At 41.8% G+C, this 17571-nt stretch overlaps 1 protein-coding gene across 7 annotated transcripts in view; it reads left to right on the forward strand.

Annotated features, from left to right (window-relative positions):
* Positions 1-17571, forward strand: part of LOC112573480 (high affinity cAMP-specific 3',5'-cyclic phosphodiesterase 7A-like) — a 51203-nt gene that overhangs the window by 29389 nt on the left and 4243 nt on the right. For 6 of the 7 annotated variants that reach the window (XM_025253898.1, XM_025253900.1, XM_025253899.1 and 3 more), the window contains 12 exons: positions 7794-7854; positions 11350-11436; positions 11765-11907; positions 12703-12766; positions 13111-13206; positions 13938-14038; positions 14414-14545; positions 15034-15125; positions 16148-16229; positions 16458-16523; positions 16817-16913; positions 17337-17417. In XM_025253898.1, the coding sequence (XP_025109683.1) occupies positions 7794-7854; positions 11350-11436; positions 11765-11907; positions 12703-12766; positions 13111-13206; positions 13938-14038; positions 14414-14545; positions 15034-15125; positions 16148-16229; positions 16458-16523; positions 16817-16913; positions 17337-17417 (1102 nt within the window). Of the gene's footprint in view, positions 1-4286; positions 4981-7793; positions 7855-11349; positions 11437-11764; positions 11908-12702; positions 12767-13110; positions 13207-13937; positions 14039-14413; positions 14546-15033; positions 15126-16147; positions 16230-16457; positions 16524-16816; positions 16914-17336; positions 17418-17571 lie in introns of those variants that run through there. The other variant, XM_025253903.1, reaches the window with a different exon arrangement.

Here is a 17571-nt window from a genome sequence, read left to right on the forward strand (position 1 = left end):
GTGAAAAGAACTCCAACACTGAAAAAGAGAACCGCGTCTGTCTGGGTTCAGCTCTCGTCTCGAGCACGCTATTTTTCTCTGATGTGTCATGATGCATCTGTTTACAGGGGTGGTGTGATACAACTTTTGTTGCAGGTTTGGCATAAAATATCAATTTCCAACTCCCCATTAGATATCTGATGCAATGCCGTTAACGACGAATCTTGGTTGTAAATATTTTTGATGAAAGAGGAAGCCTATTCTTCCACTAATATTGGAAGGGGAGAAAATTAAACAATCGAATTTTGAGAGTAATCTCAAACGCAGACTTTTCATTTGTCATTTTAATTACATCCTGGCGCACGGGAAGAGACGGATCTGCGCATCATTAATTATCGATCACCATTCGCGCATCAGCGAGAGAGAAATATATAAATATAGAGAGCTTGAGCAGATTCAGAACACGCATTATAATTTTCGATAAATTTTCATGTTTACTAAACTGATATTGGCACTTTTCTCAGGAATAATTATTTGACCAGAGAATACTAAATAACCGTCTTTTATTTCACAGTTCCTTGTTACTAGAGAGTGACATTCTCTCTACGGATTTGCAGGTTAGCGTCAACGCTCTAAAAAAATGAGTCTAACATTGCTTCTAAGGGAAAAAAATCCCAGGTAAATTTGTGAAAGAAACACATATACCGCTATGTTGATCAAACGGTTTCTTTGAATGTGATGTAAAGGAATGATAATAATATTCTAACCGCAAACACAAGGAGAAACATTTTCCCATACTGTTTGCCAAACGTTTGCGGAGTATGCCACACGGTCATCTAACAACGGACATTTGTTATCCTGAAAAGGCAGCAAGCGCTTTCATCTTCCAGCTGTATGATGTGTGAGAAGTCGTAAGTACTGCCCAGTCGCAGACCCGGAAGTCACGAGATCCTAATCATCCAATCACCGCGCCGCGATATTTTTCAGTCCGTGTCACGCACAGGTCAGTTGGCTTTTACTGTCAACACGCGCACGTCATTTCCAGGTCAGGTGCAGGTCACGCAAGGTCACGCCTCGGCTTGTGGCCACGAGTCCCCTAAAGGTCACGTCTGGGCTTCCACTTACCTCACCTTCTCCTCCCAACCCTTTTTTCGTTTTGTCGCTCGGGACCCTTGATTAATGGATTAACCATTTTTTTGATTAGTGTTTGATTAATCTACATTTGGTTGCACATGTAAAGTCGAGAATCAGCCGAGGAGTAGTGCTTGGACTGAAAAGAAATTCTAATAGAAGTGGGTCCCCCACTCCGATTTTTTTTTTTTTTTCTTTTCTTTTCGTCTTTCTTGACAGAACAGAACGCTCCCTCTGCCATCGCATCTCCTGGAAAGGGGAGAGGGGTATGGCGCTGACGACCGGCGTAATGACGCCGCACGAGGTTGTAAAGGCACGCTTAGGTGGGCTTTCAAAAGCGTGGTCAATGATGGCAGCGTGTAATTTGCCGCGGCTAATGTCGTCGCTGCCAGGAAAGTAGGGCGGCGAGCTGGCGGAATTAATTGCCACCAGGCTTGTGCCGGAGTCGCGGTGCACTCAGAAATCAAGCTGTATTACCACGAGGGGGTAGGGGCAGGGGTAGGGGACCACGACTGTTGTCCTGATACCTCAGACATTGACGTCACACATTTGCAGTCCGATTCCAGCAGCAGACGCTGGCCAACGCTTCGATTGCTGATAAAATACTTGTTTCACGTTTGTTTTGCCTTTCAGAAATTAAAAAAAAAACACATTTTTTTTATATTTGAGAAAGGAGTTTCTAGTTTGTGTGTGTGTGAGTGCGAGTGTGGGCGTATTTAATAGAGGGAGGGTTTTGTGCTGCTTCGACAAGACAGAAATTTAACCCGCTCCCATTCTGGCCATCGGCTATGATGAACAGGAGAAGTAGGTAATTAATTTTTTCTCACTGTAGGTCAAGGTTTAAGGATAAACTTAATTCCTTCTACTCCCTCAAGCGAGAAAATTATGGATCGTAGCCAAGTTTTCAAAACACGTTTGGTTTGGTCCGCCTCTCACTTTCACCAGAGAATGTCATAAAAGTGTCTTCAGTTCAAAGACAAATATAGTAATAACAGCTATGCTATTCAAGTTGAAATGAGATTTATGAGGTATAATATAAATGATGTGATCGAATCTAAGCAAATACACGTAGATATGGTTATTAACTGCTGCAACGGCATGATCATACGAGTACAGGTACGTGCATATACATGTGATATCTCCTCTAAAGTCTCCGTAAAAATATGTCCCCAACGTCACAAATAAATCACTGAAACAATTAATATTCGGAAATGTCTTTACATTGCAAAGCGTGAATACTTCCAGCTACGATCGTTTCTTGTCTGTATCCTTTCTATCAGCTACAAAGGGGCAGATCTCCGAACTCTTGACCAGGCTGTGCAAATTATGTTTGAGGGTGAGAGGAGACCATTGGCTCAGTTTTGGAACATCGGTCAACACTCCATGTCCATACTTGTTTGCCAGTCCAGCGACTTTACCGAAGACCTGTCATTTTCCCCGAAATCCATCAGCCCGACAGGGGGGTGGGTAGGGGGGGGGAAGAAAAAGTCAGCGGCGTTGGGTTAAATGACGGGGCTGTGAGGACAATTATGTCGTCACGCATGAAGTGTGACCCGTCGCCTCGTTTGAATTTTTGTCGAGGGCTTGTCAGAAAAGCGCACGAGAGGACAGAGACAGAGACAAGAGGAGGGTAGAGAACGTGGAGCATGCGCCCTCCTGCCCACCTGGAGCAGCACCATTAAAGGTGTCACTTTTCCGTAAGAGTATTCGAGCCGTGTCTTCCATTACCTCTAATGCCAGGTCTTGGATGCGTTCGCGTGGCCTACTGATGCGGAGCGGAGCCGAGCCGACAGGTCCTGTGACGTTTGCCCGACGTCTTCCTCCTATTTCCTCGGACACCGGCTTTTCACACCGGCTTTTTGTTAAGCCTTTCCCCCAACCCCCGAAAATATGGGGTTTGATGCAAATAAGAGAGTAAAGAACCTGAGTCAGCTGCTGGGAGGCAGTAGGTCAGGAGGTGGGGATTGTAGGATTCACTCTCGGCAGTGTACTTAGCGATGTAGGCGAAGACGTAATAGGTCGAGCTTTCATTGTCCCGCAATATGGAATGGATTCAATCCGGCGGAGTAGACGAAGAAAAGTAGTGTGGAAGATGCGTGTTGCAGCATCAGGCATTGATTTCGAAATATCAGTTGGCGGAAAGAATAAGTGTGAATATTAACACTGTTGCATGATAGAGGTTAATAAATATCAACAAAGCTGCCATAAAATTACTTTTTATTACAAGAATGAACCCTTGCGGAGACAGCGAAATGAGCAGAAGGATGTTTTGCCTACCGCCTTGGGAAGTGATTGACAAATCGTAAAAAATATATCCAGCAGCATAAAAGAAAACTTTAATTACAGTTTTTACGATCTGCCACCCACCCGCTCGCCACCACCCCAACACACACATAAAAGGGGAAAATAATTTTTCCAGCATTAAGAAGAGTATGTCTGTATGTCATGCAAGTACATTTAAATACCTAAAATATATTGGGCAAAATCCAGAAAATAAGTCAGCTAATTATTGTTATTTTAAACTAGTTATAATTACTCTGACTTATTGTTGTGCATTTTAATAATATGTTATATGAGCTACTGTACATCTACAGTTGAAATGAGCTACAGCGGGTTTATTCTATCAAACGGTCCACCCTTCCTGTCCAGTTCCCCTCACTCCGGAAGAAAGATGCTGACGATAGTGCAAGCAGCAAACAACTCTTCTCTCGGCCACAACACACTTAAAGGTGGAAGAGCCAGACACCGCCAGACCGTGCTGGACTCTTTCACGCATGAAGCAGGCCGTCACGCTTCGCTGTTATCATCGTGCTTTGTTTCTGCTACCCGCTGTCTGAAACTGTGACTTGGCTTTATGAGCAGGCAACCGTGAAAGCGGCTTTGTCAGCCCCAAAGCTTCTCTTTGATTCCCATCGCTCTTTGTCCATGTCCGTGAAGCTGGAGTTGTTTAGCTTTGTACAAGACGAGCGCCGGGAAAGGGTTCTGTCAGCTAAACCCCGCACGTGATTATACGCTCGACTGTTTTTCTGATTCTTTCACGGCACTAAGAGAACTGCTAAATGATGATTGAATGTTGCCATAGGACACCGAGCGAAACGAAAGACGCTCATGGACTCCTCATCTCACTTTCTCTCTCTCATTATTTGGTCGAAGACTGGCTGACCTTTTGCAGCTGCGTTCATCGTTGTGAAGCCTTGATAAACGTATCCACGTACAGTCCTGGTGACTGTGTTGTTAGTGCTTGCAATGTTTGAAGCGATGTATCTCGAGAACAAAAAGAGTGGATTCCCCCATAATTTAGGGTACTAGTATCGTGCACTGAGTTTTACCCAGTCTTTATAAGAAAAAAAAAAAGTTGCACCCTATTGGATCTTTAAAGACGCGACACATATTTTTGTCGAAAGTTTGATAAGCGAGACCTGCAGAAACCACAAACCAACACGCAGTTGCATACAGAGTTTGGGGGAGGAGGGCTTGTGTTACTTGAAATAAGGAGATATGAAGAAGGGGTGCTGGAGGATCAGACAAAGTGGTTCAAGTGTTTGTACATAATGAGGGCGATGCAGAAAAACACAAGCGGCCCCAAAGCGGAGCTTAACCCAGTTCCCTTGATTAAGCGAAAGGCTCGGCACTCTCGCCGTCATGTCGTCATGTCAAGCGTTCCGATGACCGACATAGTTTGTGCAAAGCAGGATTTTAAAATAAAATCTTTATCTCAGTTCCCAAAATAGTCCGCCTCCTCTACCGGCTGGCAAGGAATCAGATGGTTAACGTCGACCACGAAGGTTCTGGTCAAGCGGAGGTTTGGCTGTCGCGTGCAGGGACAGTAGGGGCCAACAGAGGGGTCAGGACCTGCTTCACATGGCACTGGTAGGTACCTTCTGCACCTTGCCTGGTGATGGGGGACACATGACAATCATGCTAAACACGAGTTACGTTCCAGAGACTTGCTGTGGGTAGGTGATGTCCTTGTCCCTACTAAAGCCAGCGATTGTGTTTATCATACACCACATTTCCAGTCGGTGCCAATGCACCTTTGTCTGCAGAAATGAAAAAAACATGGTGACGTCTGTTCAGGGTATGTCACCAGGGAAGCAAAGCCGCTTCTGGTGTTTACAAACGCGTGCGCACACAGGTCATTTCTTGAGAGGGAAAGAAAGATACTTTCACGACTCATCCAGTAAACAACTCAAATGCTCTCATCGAAAAAAAATGGTTGACATCTGCGATATGCGGGTGCGTGTGAAAGCGTCACTGTACGTAACGTATTCGCTGATAAAGTGATCAAATCTGTCTGGCCGCCCACCGGATGTCAGGCAGATGAGGGTGGAAGGTGCTAGATACCACACCACCGTCGTAAGATGATAAAACAGCAGTCAGCGTGGTTTAAGTTACTTGTCACCAGCGTAGGAAATGTTTGTAAGGGAGCTAGGGTGCAAACAAAAAGCATTTTGACTGCATGTCACTGTCCCCAGGACTGACACAAGTTGTAAAACCAGTTCAACAGAACATGCTCTTAAAGGAAAGCAGAGAGACAATACCATTAGTTCTGAGTCAAATTAAGAACAAACTGCGTTTCACTGAGCGCAAATGGGTTATTTTAGCATCAGATTGTGCTCCGGGGCATCCCTGTCATGTAAACAATAGAAATAAACAATAGTCCTAAATAAAATTCTTGGTGAAAATGCGCATGTTTTTTTTCCCCACCTAAATACTCACTTCGCGGTGTTCATCTGTGTACTGACTTTTCTGGTTTCCATCTCTACAAGTTATTTCTCGGCGTTCTTTTCCAGAAATATAACATTTCTTGGAGACCTTGTCTACAGAATATTTTTGGATGTCTGCCTCCAGAAAATTACACCAGTTTCTGTCCCTAACAAACATTTCTGCGTGTCCTTCTCAAGAAATATTATTTCTGAGTTTATGCCTCAGAGTTAATATTTTCCTGGGTATTCTGAGAATAAATAATCCTGGATCTCCGAATGTTTATTAGTGCCCGTCCTCCAGCAAACATGTCCCGAGGGTCGTTTCTGAAATATAACCTGTCTGTATCGAGTCTGGAGAACGTTGGTGAGCACTTAATCAGATATTGTTGCAGGGGCTTGACGGCACACGTGAGTAGCCATCAGTTTCAGCCTTCTCGCCGCCGTATTATGTCGCCCGTTTTCTTTGTCATCGTCAGCATCGCCGCTGAACATTGCACTCGATGCCTCATCCGGTTACAGAGGGCAGATGCCAGACTTCAGTCCGCTCACTTTCATCGGCTGCGGGAGCAGAGGCTGACATAGCACAGAGCTGCACAGCTTTTCCGCTCGGCCACACAGTTACCGTCTGCTACCACTCAGTTGAGGCCCCACGTGTATAGGTGTCTTTCCCCAGTCCCTTGAAAACAGGCAATGAAACTCAAAAATCTTTAAAATACACAAAACAAAACAAACACAAGTCAAAATAAAGAATAAAAAAACAAAGATAAATTAAAAAAAACATAAACAAACAATTTATCGAAAGTCATTTTGAGTATCTTGTACGTAGACTACACATACCGTATTAACTCCAGGATAGTGTCGAATTTAGAATTGATTGGATTTGGGTTATTCCATGTTTTTCTTTCCCAGCTTCTTGACTTCCTCACAAACTAGTCTCAGAACAATGCTTGTCTCTCAATAAGCGCTTATGGTGGTGGTGGTGGGGGAGAGTAATACCTGTGGTTCTTTCGAGGCTTCCTTTGGATTAGGGTCCCCCTCACCCCGTTTTTAGTCGCAGACAGCACCGAAATTGTTTTCTTTATTCTTCCGTCACACTTTCCGCTGGCTGGTCACGGGGATAGATGGTCAGCGACTTTGGTAATCAGTCAACAATCAGGCAAGCAGAAAAATCCCTCGTTTGTCCTCTGGTTTCCGGGTTTCCAGGACAAAATCTTTGGATTAAATTCATGCGCAAAATAGGACGAGTAGTGGTCTAATCGCCTCGTGTTCCATGGTTGAAGAGAGCGTGAGAGATCATCGTTATGACAACTGGCATGCCAGGTTGTGAAGATTACTGTGGACTCGGACCTCATTTCCACTCGCTCTCGCCCTTCCCCTTATCCCCGCTCCTCCACGGCACAGACTACACGTCCTCGGCCTTTTCTTGCCTGCTTTTCTATGGTCAAACTTTAGTGCGACCATCCACTGTCCTCCGGTGTTTTCCTAGCAACCTCCAGCTCCGCCTCCCCAAGTAAACTCCTCAACCGTCCAGCTTTGTTGTTGAGTTGTGTGTGTGTGTGCTTTACACGGTTTATGGGTGGAGCACATTAGTTAGCGGCGCTTTCTACCCCGATGGAAGCCACTGAATGTGTGACTAGAGGAGGGAGTCGGATGGAAGCATCATCCGCCTTTCACGTGCTGCAAGTTGTTAACAGCCAAACTTGACCTACAGGTACCGGACTCATCTTAGAAATGCACTCCGCCGTTAAAACAACGACTCGCCTCGCTTGCTCGCCTCCCTCACTGCCCGGGTACAATGCCCAGCACTCTAGAGCAGGAACGACAAGTCGTGTATGTGTGTGTGTGGGTGTGGGTGGGCTAGGGGGAGCTCTTGCTAAGTCGTTAGCTTTGTGTTGACGTGAAATGCACACGGATATGCACCTGAACGCCTGAAGATCACTTCGTTGCAGTACTGTTCTCATGTTTGTTATTTTTCAGCGGAGAGGGGGCATCTCCTACGACCGGACGGACAAAAATGCAGTGTACGTGCGGGCACTGGGTATGTATTACCTGCCCTTACTGGCTGGGCTTGCTAGTGTGCTGTACATTGTATGTTATATAGTCCATCCACAGGTTAAAGGTTAGGATGCTTTATGTATCGTGTAGTCTGTTGCTTCTTGTTGTAGACATTCCTCTGGTTATTACGTTGATTTTATTGTGTTTTATTGTCCTTGCTACATACGTACCTATCGTATAGCCAGCCCATTGGACATGTTTTTTTCTTGTGGCTGTTTATGCTTTTGTGTGGCTTGTTTATGCAGCGGGCATGAATTATATAATTTCACCGAAACTTATTGTTTAGAAGATAATGAATGTGGCTCTGCTGCGTGTCCACTTACACGTGGTATGCATTATTTAGCGCACATTTGCTGGAAAATTTGCTAAAGGCACATTTATATTTCTGCTAATGTTACCGTGCGGGGGGAGAGGTGGGTGGTGGAGTGCTCGCCAGGTGGCACAGCGGTAAGGCGGTAAAATTGTCACCAAGAGAGCAAGGATCGTGGGTTCAGAGCTTGACTCCGCCGCACGTCCTTTCAGGCATGCATGGCACCTGACTACAGGGCTGGGTAGCTCGCCGAGATTTAGCCTCAACCAACCAGCTAACCAAGCAAGTAGGGAGAAGAAAAAACAAGTGTTACAGAGTGCATTGTCCACAAACTATATGACCGACTCTGTAAAAGTGTGTATCAGAACTTTATAATTGTTAACTTGGAAATTTTTGCACACAGAAATTTATGTCATGCGGACATAGACATAGACGCATGCGCGCACACACACACACAGTAAGGGGGACGGGGTGCTTCCCGCAGGTATCGAAGGGCCTCAGACCAGGCCACAAATTATTCAGCCATGCAGCTGCGCAGTCGTGCAACGCGTGAAGCGTAACAATTGGATGGGCGGGTGTGAACTCGCTTGATGATGATAGGAGTGGTTCGGACCTCGAGAGGTGGCAGACGTTACGGTGTAAACAAGGGACTGGCCCACTTCTGGCTGAGCTAAGCCTCGTCTTCTCGCTCTTCATCTTGCGTACACGCAATAAATGTTTGCAGTTTGTAAATAACACAAACAAAGACTCTTCATAACCGGACATGTCAAATATGTGATTGTGTTTGGTAGATGTTTTCTACGAACGACTTGGCTTTAGTCAAACATTCGACAGTGTGTTTCCGAGTAGATGAAGGCCCTTCGAACATAGTCGTCGGTTCCTGTTGTGACAGAAAATAACACATAACAATTAGCACTTGACACCCTAGACATTCTTTGGAAAGAGGTTTAAGGATAGTTTAATTCAATTTCATTATGCGACATATTTCGCACTTTTTTTTTCTCTTCGTCACACCGAATCAATTATTTACTTCTTCGTTTCATTCATTTTCGTTGGAAGCGCTCACCTTTTGCTTTTTATTGCCTACCTGGCATTGTATCCGTGTGTGTGTGTGCGTGCGTGTGTGTGTATTTTTCTTGCGGGGGAAAAAAAAAATAAAGAGTGTGTGTGGGAGCAGGGGAGAGGAGAAAGAGCGCGAAAGAGGAGAGCACTTCAATGACAACAGAGCTGACATTTAATCAGGTGTGATCAGGAGTCCTGATACCCGCCTTCCTGTGACTTTGTATTTGACGTTATTGACGTCATTGACGGGTGGCTGCCATGTCGGCTGTGTAGAGACTGGAGAGGCTGCCAGGACGCCCAGCGTTGTTGCATTGAATATACCGACCCGCGCTGGAAAAACAGTTGAAGCTCCCAAACGACTTGCTTGTCTTGGAAGGAGAGAGGGGTTGGGGGAAGTCTGCCTTTGAAATGGATGTTGAAAGCAAACACTGAAAGTGAAGGGCCTGTAGGGGAAGGACAGGACATAAGACTTGGTTGAATATAGTCAGCCGGCAGGTAGAAACACAAGTGAAGTCCGTATTTTCGCTGTCTGTTCACGCTGGAACCGTGTTTCACAGTGTGAAGGTGGAAATTACTGGAGACCTTACGATGTGCTGGGAAAGTAGCTTTCTTGCCATTCGCTTTAGCCAAGATGCGCTTAAACTACAAGTGCAGTAGTAAGGCATAAAGACTTGCATCCATGTCCATATACTTACCAGTCTTCTGCTCATTCGCCCCGAAAATGGTGGTCACCACAAATTTCAACCTCAGCGTCAGATGTCTCATCAGTGTGTGGAGATCATTATACATTTCTGTCCAAACATGACATTATCATTGTTTCATGCCATTCAAGTCCATGACCACTTTTTGGGCAGCTTCCAATTTGGCCATCTCAACCTGTAGCATATGTTAATGTAATATTATGTTATCGATCTACAATATGCAAAAGAGCTCTACGATAACCTCATCGATTTCAAAAAGGATTCGATAGAGTTTGACACAAAGGGCTTTGGCACGTGATGCGGAAATTCAGCTTCGAGAAGGGTCATACTCAAACTGTTCAAAGGCTATACAGAGCTTAGTTCTGATAAACACCCAGATAGGAGATAAGCTTTGCCAGGACTGTCCTCATATGCTCAACATTTTCCCGGAGAATCTCATGCGAGAAACTGTACACTTACTGTCGGACGACACACAGTTTTGAGATCAGCACGGACTAGAGCAGAGATCCACGTGAATGGAGTACAGCTTGGAGAGATAAACAGCTTCAATTCCTTTATGGCGGCTACGCTTTTCCCCTAAAAATATGGCAGCTGTGCGGCTGACATTCGCAGTAGAACCATAACAGCAATGACCAAGCTGAGCAGCACAGCACAGAATAATCACAAAAGCTTGACCACCAGATACAGGCTGTACAAGGTCCCGTCGTTCCCGTCATGCTGTGAGAAGGGAAGGCCGATCCATCCAGGCATTTGAAACTGTCTCGTCAGACTGTTCAGAATCTCCTACAAGGACCACAAATCCGAAGCATTGCATTGGTCGACACCCTTGCGGGTCCTCAGGAAACCCAGTTCGTACTGGTGAAACGTCGCAAGCTGGTCTGGTTCAGCTATGTCCCCCAGGCACGACACCTTTTCTAAAACCGTCCTCCAAAGGAGGGCCCCACTGATATAGAGAAAGAAGTGGATGACGAACGTGAAGGAGTGGACTGACCGCTCAGCACGACTGTCACAGGTGGCGCACCCTGTCCCCTGCTGGATTTAGTCAGGTCCCCTACAACGGTGGACTAGCTCCACTGGCAGGCCAACTTATCTGGTGATCAGCTAAGACCAGTCAAGTAATGGATGATGAGATATATATCTACTGGGGATACCTGAGTTATATTTGGTTAATTTTAATGATCAATTTAAAAAGTTTCAGGAATACATGTATTGTAATAATGAACAAATAAACGGCTGTTTTTAGTTATTGTTAAACTTTTCATGAACAAGAGAACATGCAAACACAATGATGTAGCATGTAACATCTGAAATGACGAATAATCATTTGATTGGTAAAGTTAAAGTAAACTAAAGTGTGCTCACTTACTCATGATTACTCATTTTGCCCCCCCCTTTTTTCTAACAGGTGATGGCAGGATGAGGCTGATACACCCAGAATCAGGCAGTGATACTGCCCTCGTGATAAGGGAATCTGACTCCAGGCTACTTGAAAGTAAGCTTTGGTTTGGTCACCTTCACTCAGTTCTTTTCACTTTTCATTTTTCTATACAAGCAATTTGCCATCTATATTCATCTCTTACTCTGTCCATTATCTTGTTTTCACTCTGTTTCTCATTTTTATGCATTAATAATATGCATAATATTAAACTATGTAGGCTTTAGTAAAAGGAAATTGCATATGTTGCAGGACAATTTTTATTTCTTGAACTCCCTTCATTACTTTTTTCTTTGGCTGAGTGTGGCTGAAATGTGTTTATATATTTGATGATATCAAAGAAGAAATGGGACTGGGGCTGATTTTCTTATCCTTATCTCTTCAGGACTCAGATTACCAGACTACAAAATTCGCTTCAGATCACGTTTCCTTAGTTTTCACAAGATTCACAGGCGGCGGCGGAGTTTCTTGACACTAAGCTATGAAAATAAGCAAGTGCTGGATGATTACTATGCATTGCCAACACAGGTGAGAATTCACAGAGTCTGCTCTGGGTCTGTCGATTCATAGTAGAAAAGATGTCTAGACTACATGTATGATGGTCCCCATTTTGAAATATAGTGTAGTAAGAAGTGTAAACATATCTTGTGAGACTCAGACAGATTTTTAACATGTAGGTACATAATTGTATGGGTAAATGAAATGATAGATGCAGATATAGACATTGATATATGTACAGATTTAGATATACTCGTGTTCAGGTATTAGAAAGCATTTATTTTCTAAATGCATAAGCATATAAAATATGCACATGTATGACACTTCTGCTGACACGTACATAGCATGTGCATTTATACTTTTGTATTCTTGTGTATATGTATTCACTCACACAAGCACATATTCACATGCTCATCGCTGCAGATATCTCCACGGATGTATGCACACACACAACACACACACGCAGATACACACTCACACAGGCACAAGTTCACATTCATGCATATCACTGCAGATATCTCCATGGATATGTGTGTACACTCACACAAGCACAAGCTCACATTCATGCACATCATTGCATGTCTCCACAGATACATTTTTCAACACAAATATTAAATTAACACTTTGAAGAATGCAGTGGCAGACTGTGTTAGAACTGGACTAGAAAATATCCAGTATTATCTGTAATGTGTGTGAGAATGTTTTGTTTGCTGTTCTGGAATCATATTCAATATGTTGGCTGTGCTGAGACAGTGCCATATTTGTCTAGCTCAACATTCCCATTTAACCATACTTATTATTTTATGTCTTTTGATTTATCTACAGAAAATGTTGTCGCAAGTTTATTCCTGGAATTTCGACATTTTTCATTTTGATACATTGACAGGTGGTATGTATTAAAGCTACATTGTATATAATATAAATTGACTATTTTATATTATACATCAGTGTTTAAAAACACTTTTTTTCCTGACCTTCCCTCCTTTCAAATAAACTCCAGTCCAACAGTGAATAAAAAAGAAAGTGAAATGTGAGGGGTATTATTATATTAAAATCAGTTTTTCTCTATAACCATCATTGTTGAGAACAAAATTCAATTCATTGCAAATTTCCAAAACTAATGATGATCATAAAGATGCTCCTATTGAAAAAGAGACAATGTATGTCTGTTTTTTGATATACATTGATTCTCTTAATTTTACATGATTTCTCTGTAAGATATGAATGTTTCAGGTCGCTCATTGCTGTATCTTGCATATCACATATTCAAGGAATACAACTTCATCCAGACATTTCAGCTGGACACAATCAAGTTGTTGCAGTTTTTTTGTAAGTTCATGCATGCAGAATAAACATCATTTGCTCCTCAGAACCTAAACCCTGTTTGTTGGATTAATCCTGTTTTTCCAATTCATTTTTTCCCACTTATTCATCTTAGATATGATGCTTACATGTATATCTGCTACCTAATGAAAAGGTGTATACGTGTAAGGACATTTTGTAAAAGCCACAAACAGTGCTTCAGAAATTTTCCAAACCTTTCATCACCAGCTACACTTTGTCTGCATAACTCATAAACATTTGTTCACATTTAGATTATTATCAGTTTGGTCTTTGGATCTTCTTTATTTATTTACCATAAATAAAAAGATATACATGTATACATATGTACCTTTGTGCATCTCTTCATATACCAGAGTACATGCATACTTCTGTCTAGTCATACCACTACAATGGTTGTAGTATCAGGAATATTTAATTATTACTAATTCTTTATTCTAACTTGTTTCCTTTATGTAAATATTTAGCCTTTTTTCAAGGTATTTACACTGAAAACTTTTCATTGATTTTGAAGATTCTTTTTCATCTTCTTTCCATTTATTATTTAGTTGACTTGAATTGTTTCTTTTTTTAATTTACCTGGAGCTTTATCACTTTTGTGACAAGTCTGGTTAAAGTGTTAAAGTGGAATAATATAGAAGACATGTAAGAATTATTGTGCTGTCCCTAAGTTCTTTCCTTATATCTGTCATATATGTATGAATGATCTTCTGTTTTAGCATTAGTTGAAGACAATTATCATGACAGCAATCCGTATCACAACATTGTCCACGCAGCAGACGTCACTCAAGCTATGTGCTGCTTTATACAGGAAAAACGGGTACATTTCCTACCTTGTTATGTTCAGTCCTTTAAGCAGTTATTTTGTATCCACTGAAGTAAAACAAAAACTTTCTGGCAGCAAATTAGTGATCACCTTATTTTTGTTTAAAAAAGAACTTCTAATCATTGCATAGTTGAGTTGAAATATAATTATATAGCTGTGTCTTGTATTTTAAAAGTTTTTACCCTGTGTATATCAACTGTTGGAAGGTCTGACTGATGGAATACTATGAATACTTGATCTGGTATCCACTAAATTATTATCTTAAAAACAAGTATCAATTATCATTTGTTTTTCTTTATTAACATTCTTCTCTTCTTTGTGTGTGTGTGTGTGCATACATGTTTGTATGTGTGCATCTTTGTTTTTAAGTTGCAAGAGACCATGACTCCATTTGAAGCTATGATATGTTTAATTGCATCGATGTCTCATGATCTGGATCATCCAGGTGTCAATCAGACATTCCTTATACATACAGCCAATCATCTAGCAAAGCTTTACCAGGTAAGATCTCATGGATACAAAGTTTGTGTAAATTTAAAAACAAAATTTGGGTGGGGGTGCTCAAGACACTGGGAGAAGCATAGTATTGTTTCTGGAGAAATAATAAGGAATGAAGACAGAAGAATAATGAATTATTATTTCCTAGTAATTACAGCATGGTATTTCTGGACCTTCCCTATTCTGTTCAATGTTGCTTCAGTTGATTTGCTTTGACTTAACAAACACTTTCTTTTATGAATTTAAAGGATGCTCTTTATTATGCTTCCCAAAAATGGTACAGACCCAGCATTTAGCTTTCTCACAGTGTTAAATTCAACTTTCATGTTTGTAGACTAAGAGGAAAGGGTAATTAAGTGATTGTGCAGATTCTAAGGAGCCAAATTTTTTTTACATAATTGGAAAGATTGTGGTGTGAAAAAAACAAATACTTTTACTTTAAGAAAATTAAAGGATATTCTTAAAGGTGTTTTACCCCATTTTGTCTGCAGAACACTTCTGTGCTGGAAATGCATCACTGGAGATATGCAATAGGCCTTTTGCAGGAATGTGGGCTTCTTCACCATTTACCACGAGCACAGTGGTGAGCTCTCTTTGAGAGTATTCATGAAATATAATACACGCAGAAGAAGAATAAGAAGTGGTGTGAGGTGTCTATCCAAGAGTGACTACTTAGATAGACTCTAGAAAGACAGGAGTTAGTCGTGGCTCCTATTAACAGCCCTAGCACCAATCATTCCATTCCTCTTTTTGGTGTTCCAGGAAAGAGCACAGAAGTTACTAAGGAGAATTTTCTGCTATAATTCTAGTTCTTGTTCATTGAGTGTGTTATCCATTGGGGTAGGGAGGGGGTGAGGAAACCGGAGTACCCAGAGAAAACCCCCTACACCCAGCCCTGCGGGTAGGTGTCGCATATAGAAAGTGTTCCAAGACAAGATCTGAGCCATTCACTGCAGTGATAACGAGCAAGTGTTTTAACACCTACCCTACCGGGCGCCCCTAAAATGGTGCAGGCAATGAGTTTTGCCTGCCATTTATATTAGAAAATTTGGGTGCTATGTCACCTGCTATATTGTTGTCTGTGTCACACTGCCTCATTTGCGCCACTGAGTACAGGGGTGGAAGGGAGTGCAGGATTGAGGGGACAAAAAACTGTCAGCAATACATCGATCTGTCCTAACAAGCACTCCCGCTACAAGTGAAACAAAAAGCTGACATACAAAAGAAAATCAGTTTGTATCTGCACTACATAATATAGGAAGTATTTTTGGATAGCACTGAAAAGGGAGTGCATTTTGATTAAAAGCATTCTTGACATGCAGCCAGTGTAGCTCCAAACAGTCATCTGTTTACTTTTTAACCAATTTTCTACATATTGTTTTAATGATCATAGGACAGTCTTGCATATTCAGGTGCAGATATAGTAAATCCAAATTTTTTTATGTGAGCACTTCTTCTGGGTTTTTTTTCCAGTGTGTCAGACACCTTGCAAAGAGGAAAAAGTGCTAACTGTATGTTGGTGATATTCATTATTGATATGTAGTATTTTGTATTTTGCTGTCAGCACTAATATTGCTGTTCTTACTTTAACTTTTGATGTTCCAGGGCTTCAGCCATCTATCAGATCAAATGTCTCATCCTGGCCACAGACATCTCTAGACAGCAAGAATTCCTTGTGAAACTCAGGGTGGGTGTGCAGCACCATGGGTAGAACAGCAAGGGAGACATAAATTACAAGTTTACAACTAACAGAAAGCAGTTCTGGTGTTCGCAAGTCCAAAACATAGCAATGCTATGAACTTGATGTTCACTTAGAGCGCTTCATGGGGTTGCATTTTATATGAAATAGGGGAAAGCTGACCAAACTGTCATAAAACATATTTAAGTTTAATCTAATCAGTGTTTATTTTTGCAGAGGTGTTTGGACTTGAATGAGTTTGATCTTGCTACCAGCGCTTCTGACCGTCTGTTTATTCTTCAGGTAATTATTAATATCATGCTGTGTCTTTAGGGAGTAAGGTGTTAGTCTGGTGGTATTCAAGCACTCCTATTCTGACTCTGTAACACCTAAGTGTAATACTCTTTCATATTGTAATCCTCTTTGTAATACCATGCCATAAAGTGCACGTACACTTTTCATACTACCACATTAAGGTTGATTTTAAGTATAGCACTGTGGACACTTCAGTTAGTAAATATCTGAGCTGGATATGTTGATCTCATTCTGTGAAGTGCATTGATAGTGACACTATTTTATTACTGCCTTGGTACAAGATTGCACTGAAGTGTGCTGATATCAGCAATCCATGCAGAATATGGAGCATCAGTGAGCGATGGAGCAAACAAGTGGTGGAAGAGTTTTTTCGACAAGGTGACTATACATCTTATGTATCATGAATGAAATGCTTTGCTTGCCTAAAGTTTAGGTAGGCTTTGCAACAATATTTTTTGTAGAACCTGCTGGTGCTAACAACAGTCGTCAAACAGCTATTTCTGAAACAGATGAAGATGAGAAGAGATGGATGGGGGAGGGAGGAGATGGGGCAAGAAATGAAAAGACATAGTGTGACCTTCCTTTTATGTATGTATGCTTCTTATGATAGCATCTCTGTAATAACATTGGTTTCTTTAAAAAGATATAGCATGACTCTCACTTCATGCACCTCATGAGAGTATCACTCTGCAATATCATTAGTTACTTTAAAAATATTTACAGGTGTGGATTGTCCAGTTTAAGCAGCTATAAGCATTTGCTAAGTGACTGTGCTTGAACAAAGATAAATTACTGTTCCAGGAGATCTTGAAAGAAAAATTCAGGTTCCTGTCACCCCAATATGTGATAGAACTAACAACACAGTGGCAAAAGTCCAGACTGGTGAGCATTGTGTAAAGATTATTCAAAAGGGTTTATTCTTTTAAAATTATGATTAAGCCCATGCCTTTCCTTTAATTCATGTTTATACATCTATTTTTATAGTTACAAATGTTAGTGTTTGTGTTAGCAAAGCATTCACTAAAGTCTTGCTTGC

This window comes from Pomacea canaliculata, linkage group LG10 (assembly GCF_003073045.1).
Source record: "Pomacea canaliculata isolate SZHN2017 linkage group LG10, ASM307304v1, whole genome shotgun sequence".
In the NCBI taxonomy this organism is placed as follows: domain Eukaryota; kingdom Metazoa; phylum Mollusca; class Gastropoda; order Architaenioglossa; family Ampullariidae; genus Pomacea; species Pomacea canaliculata.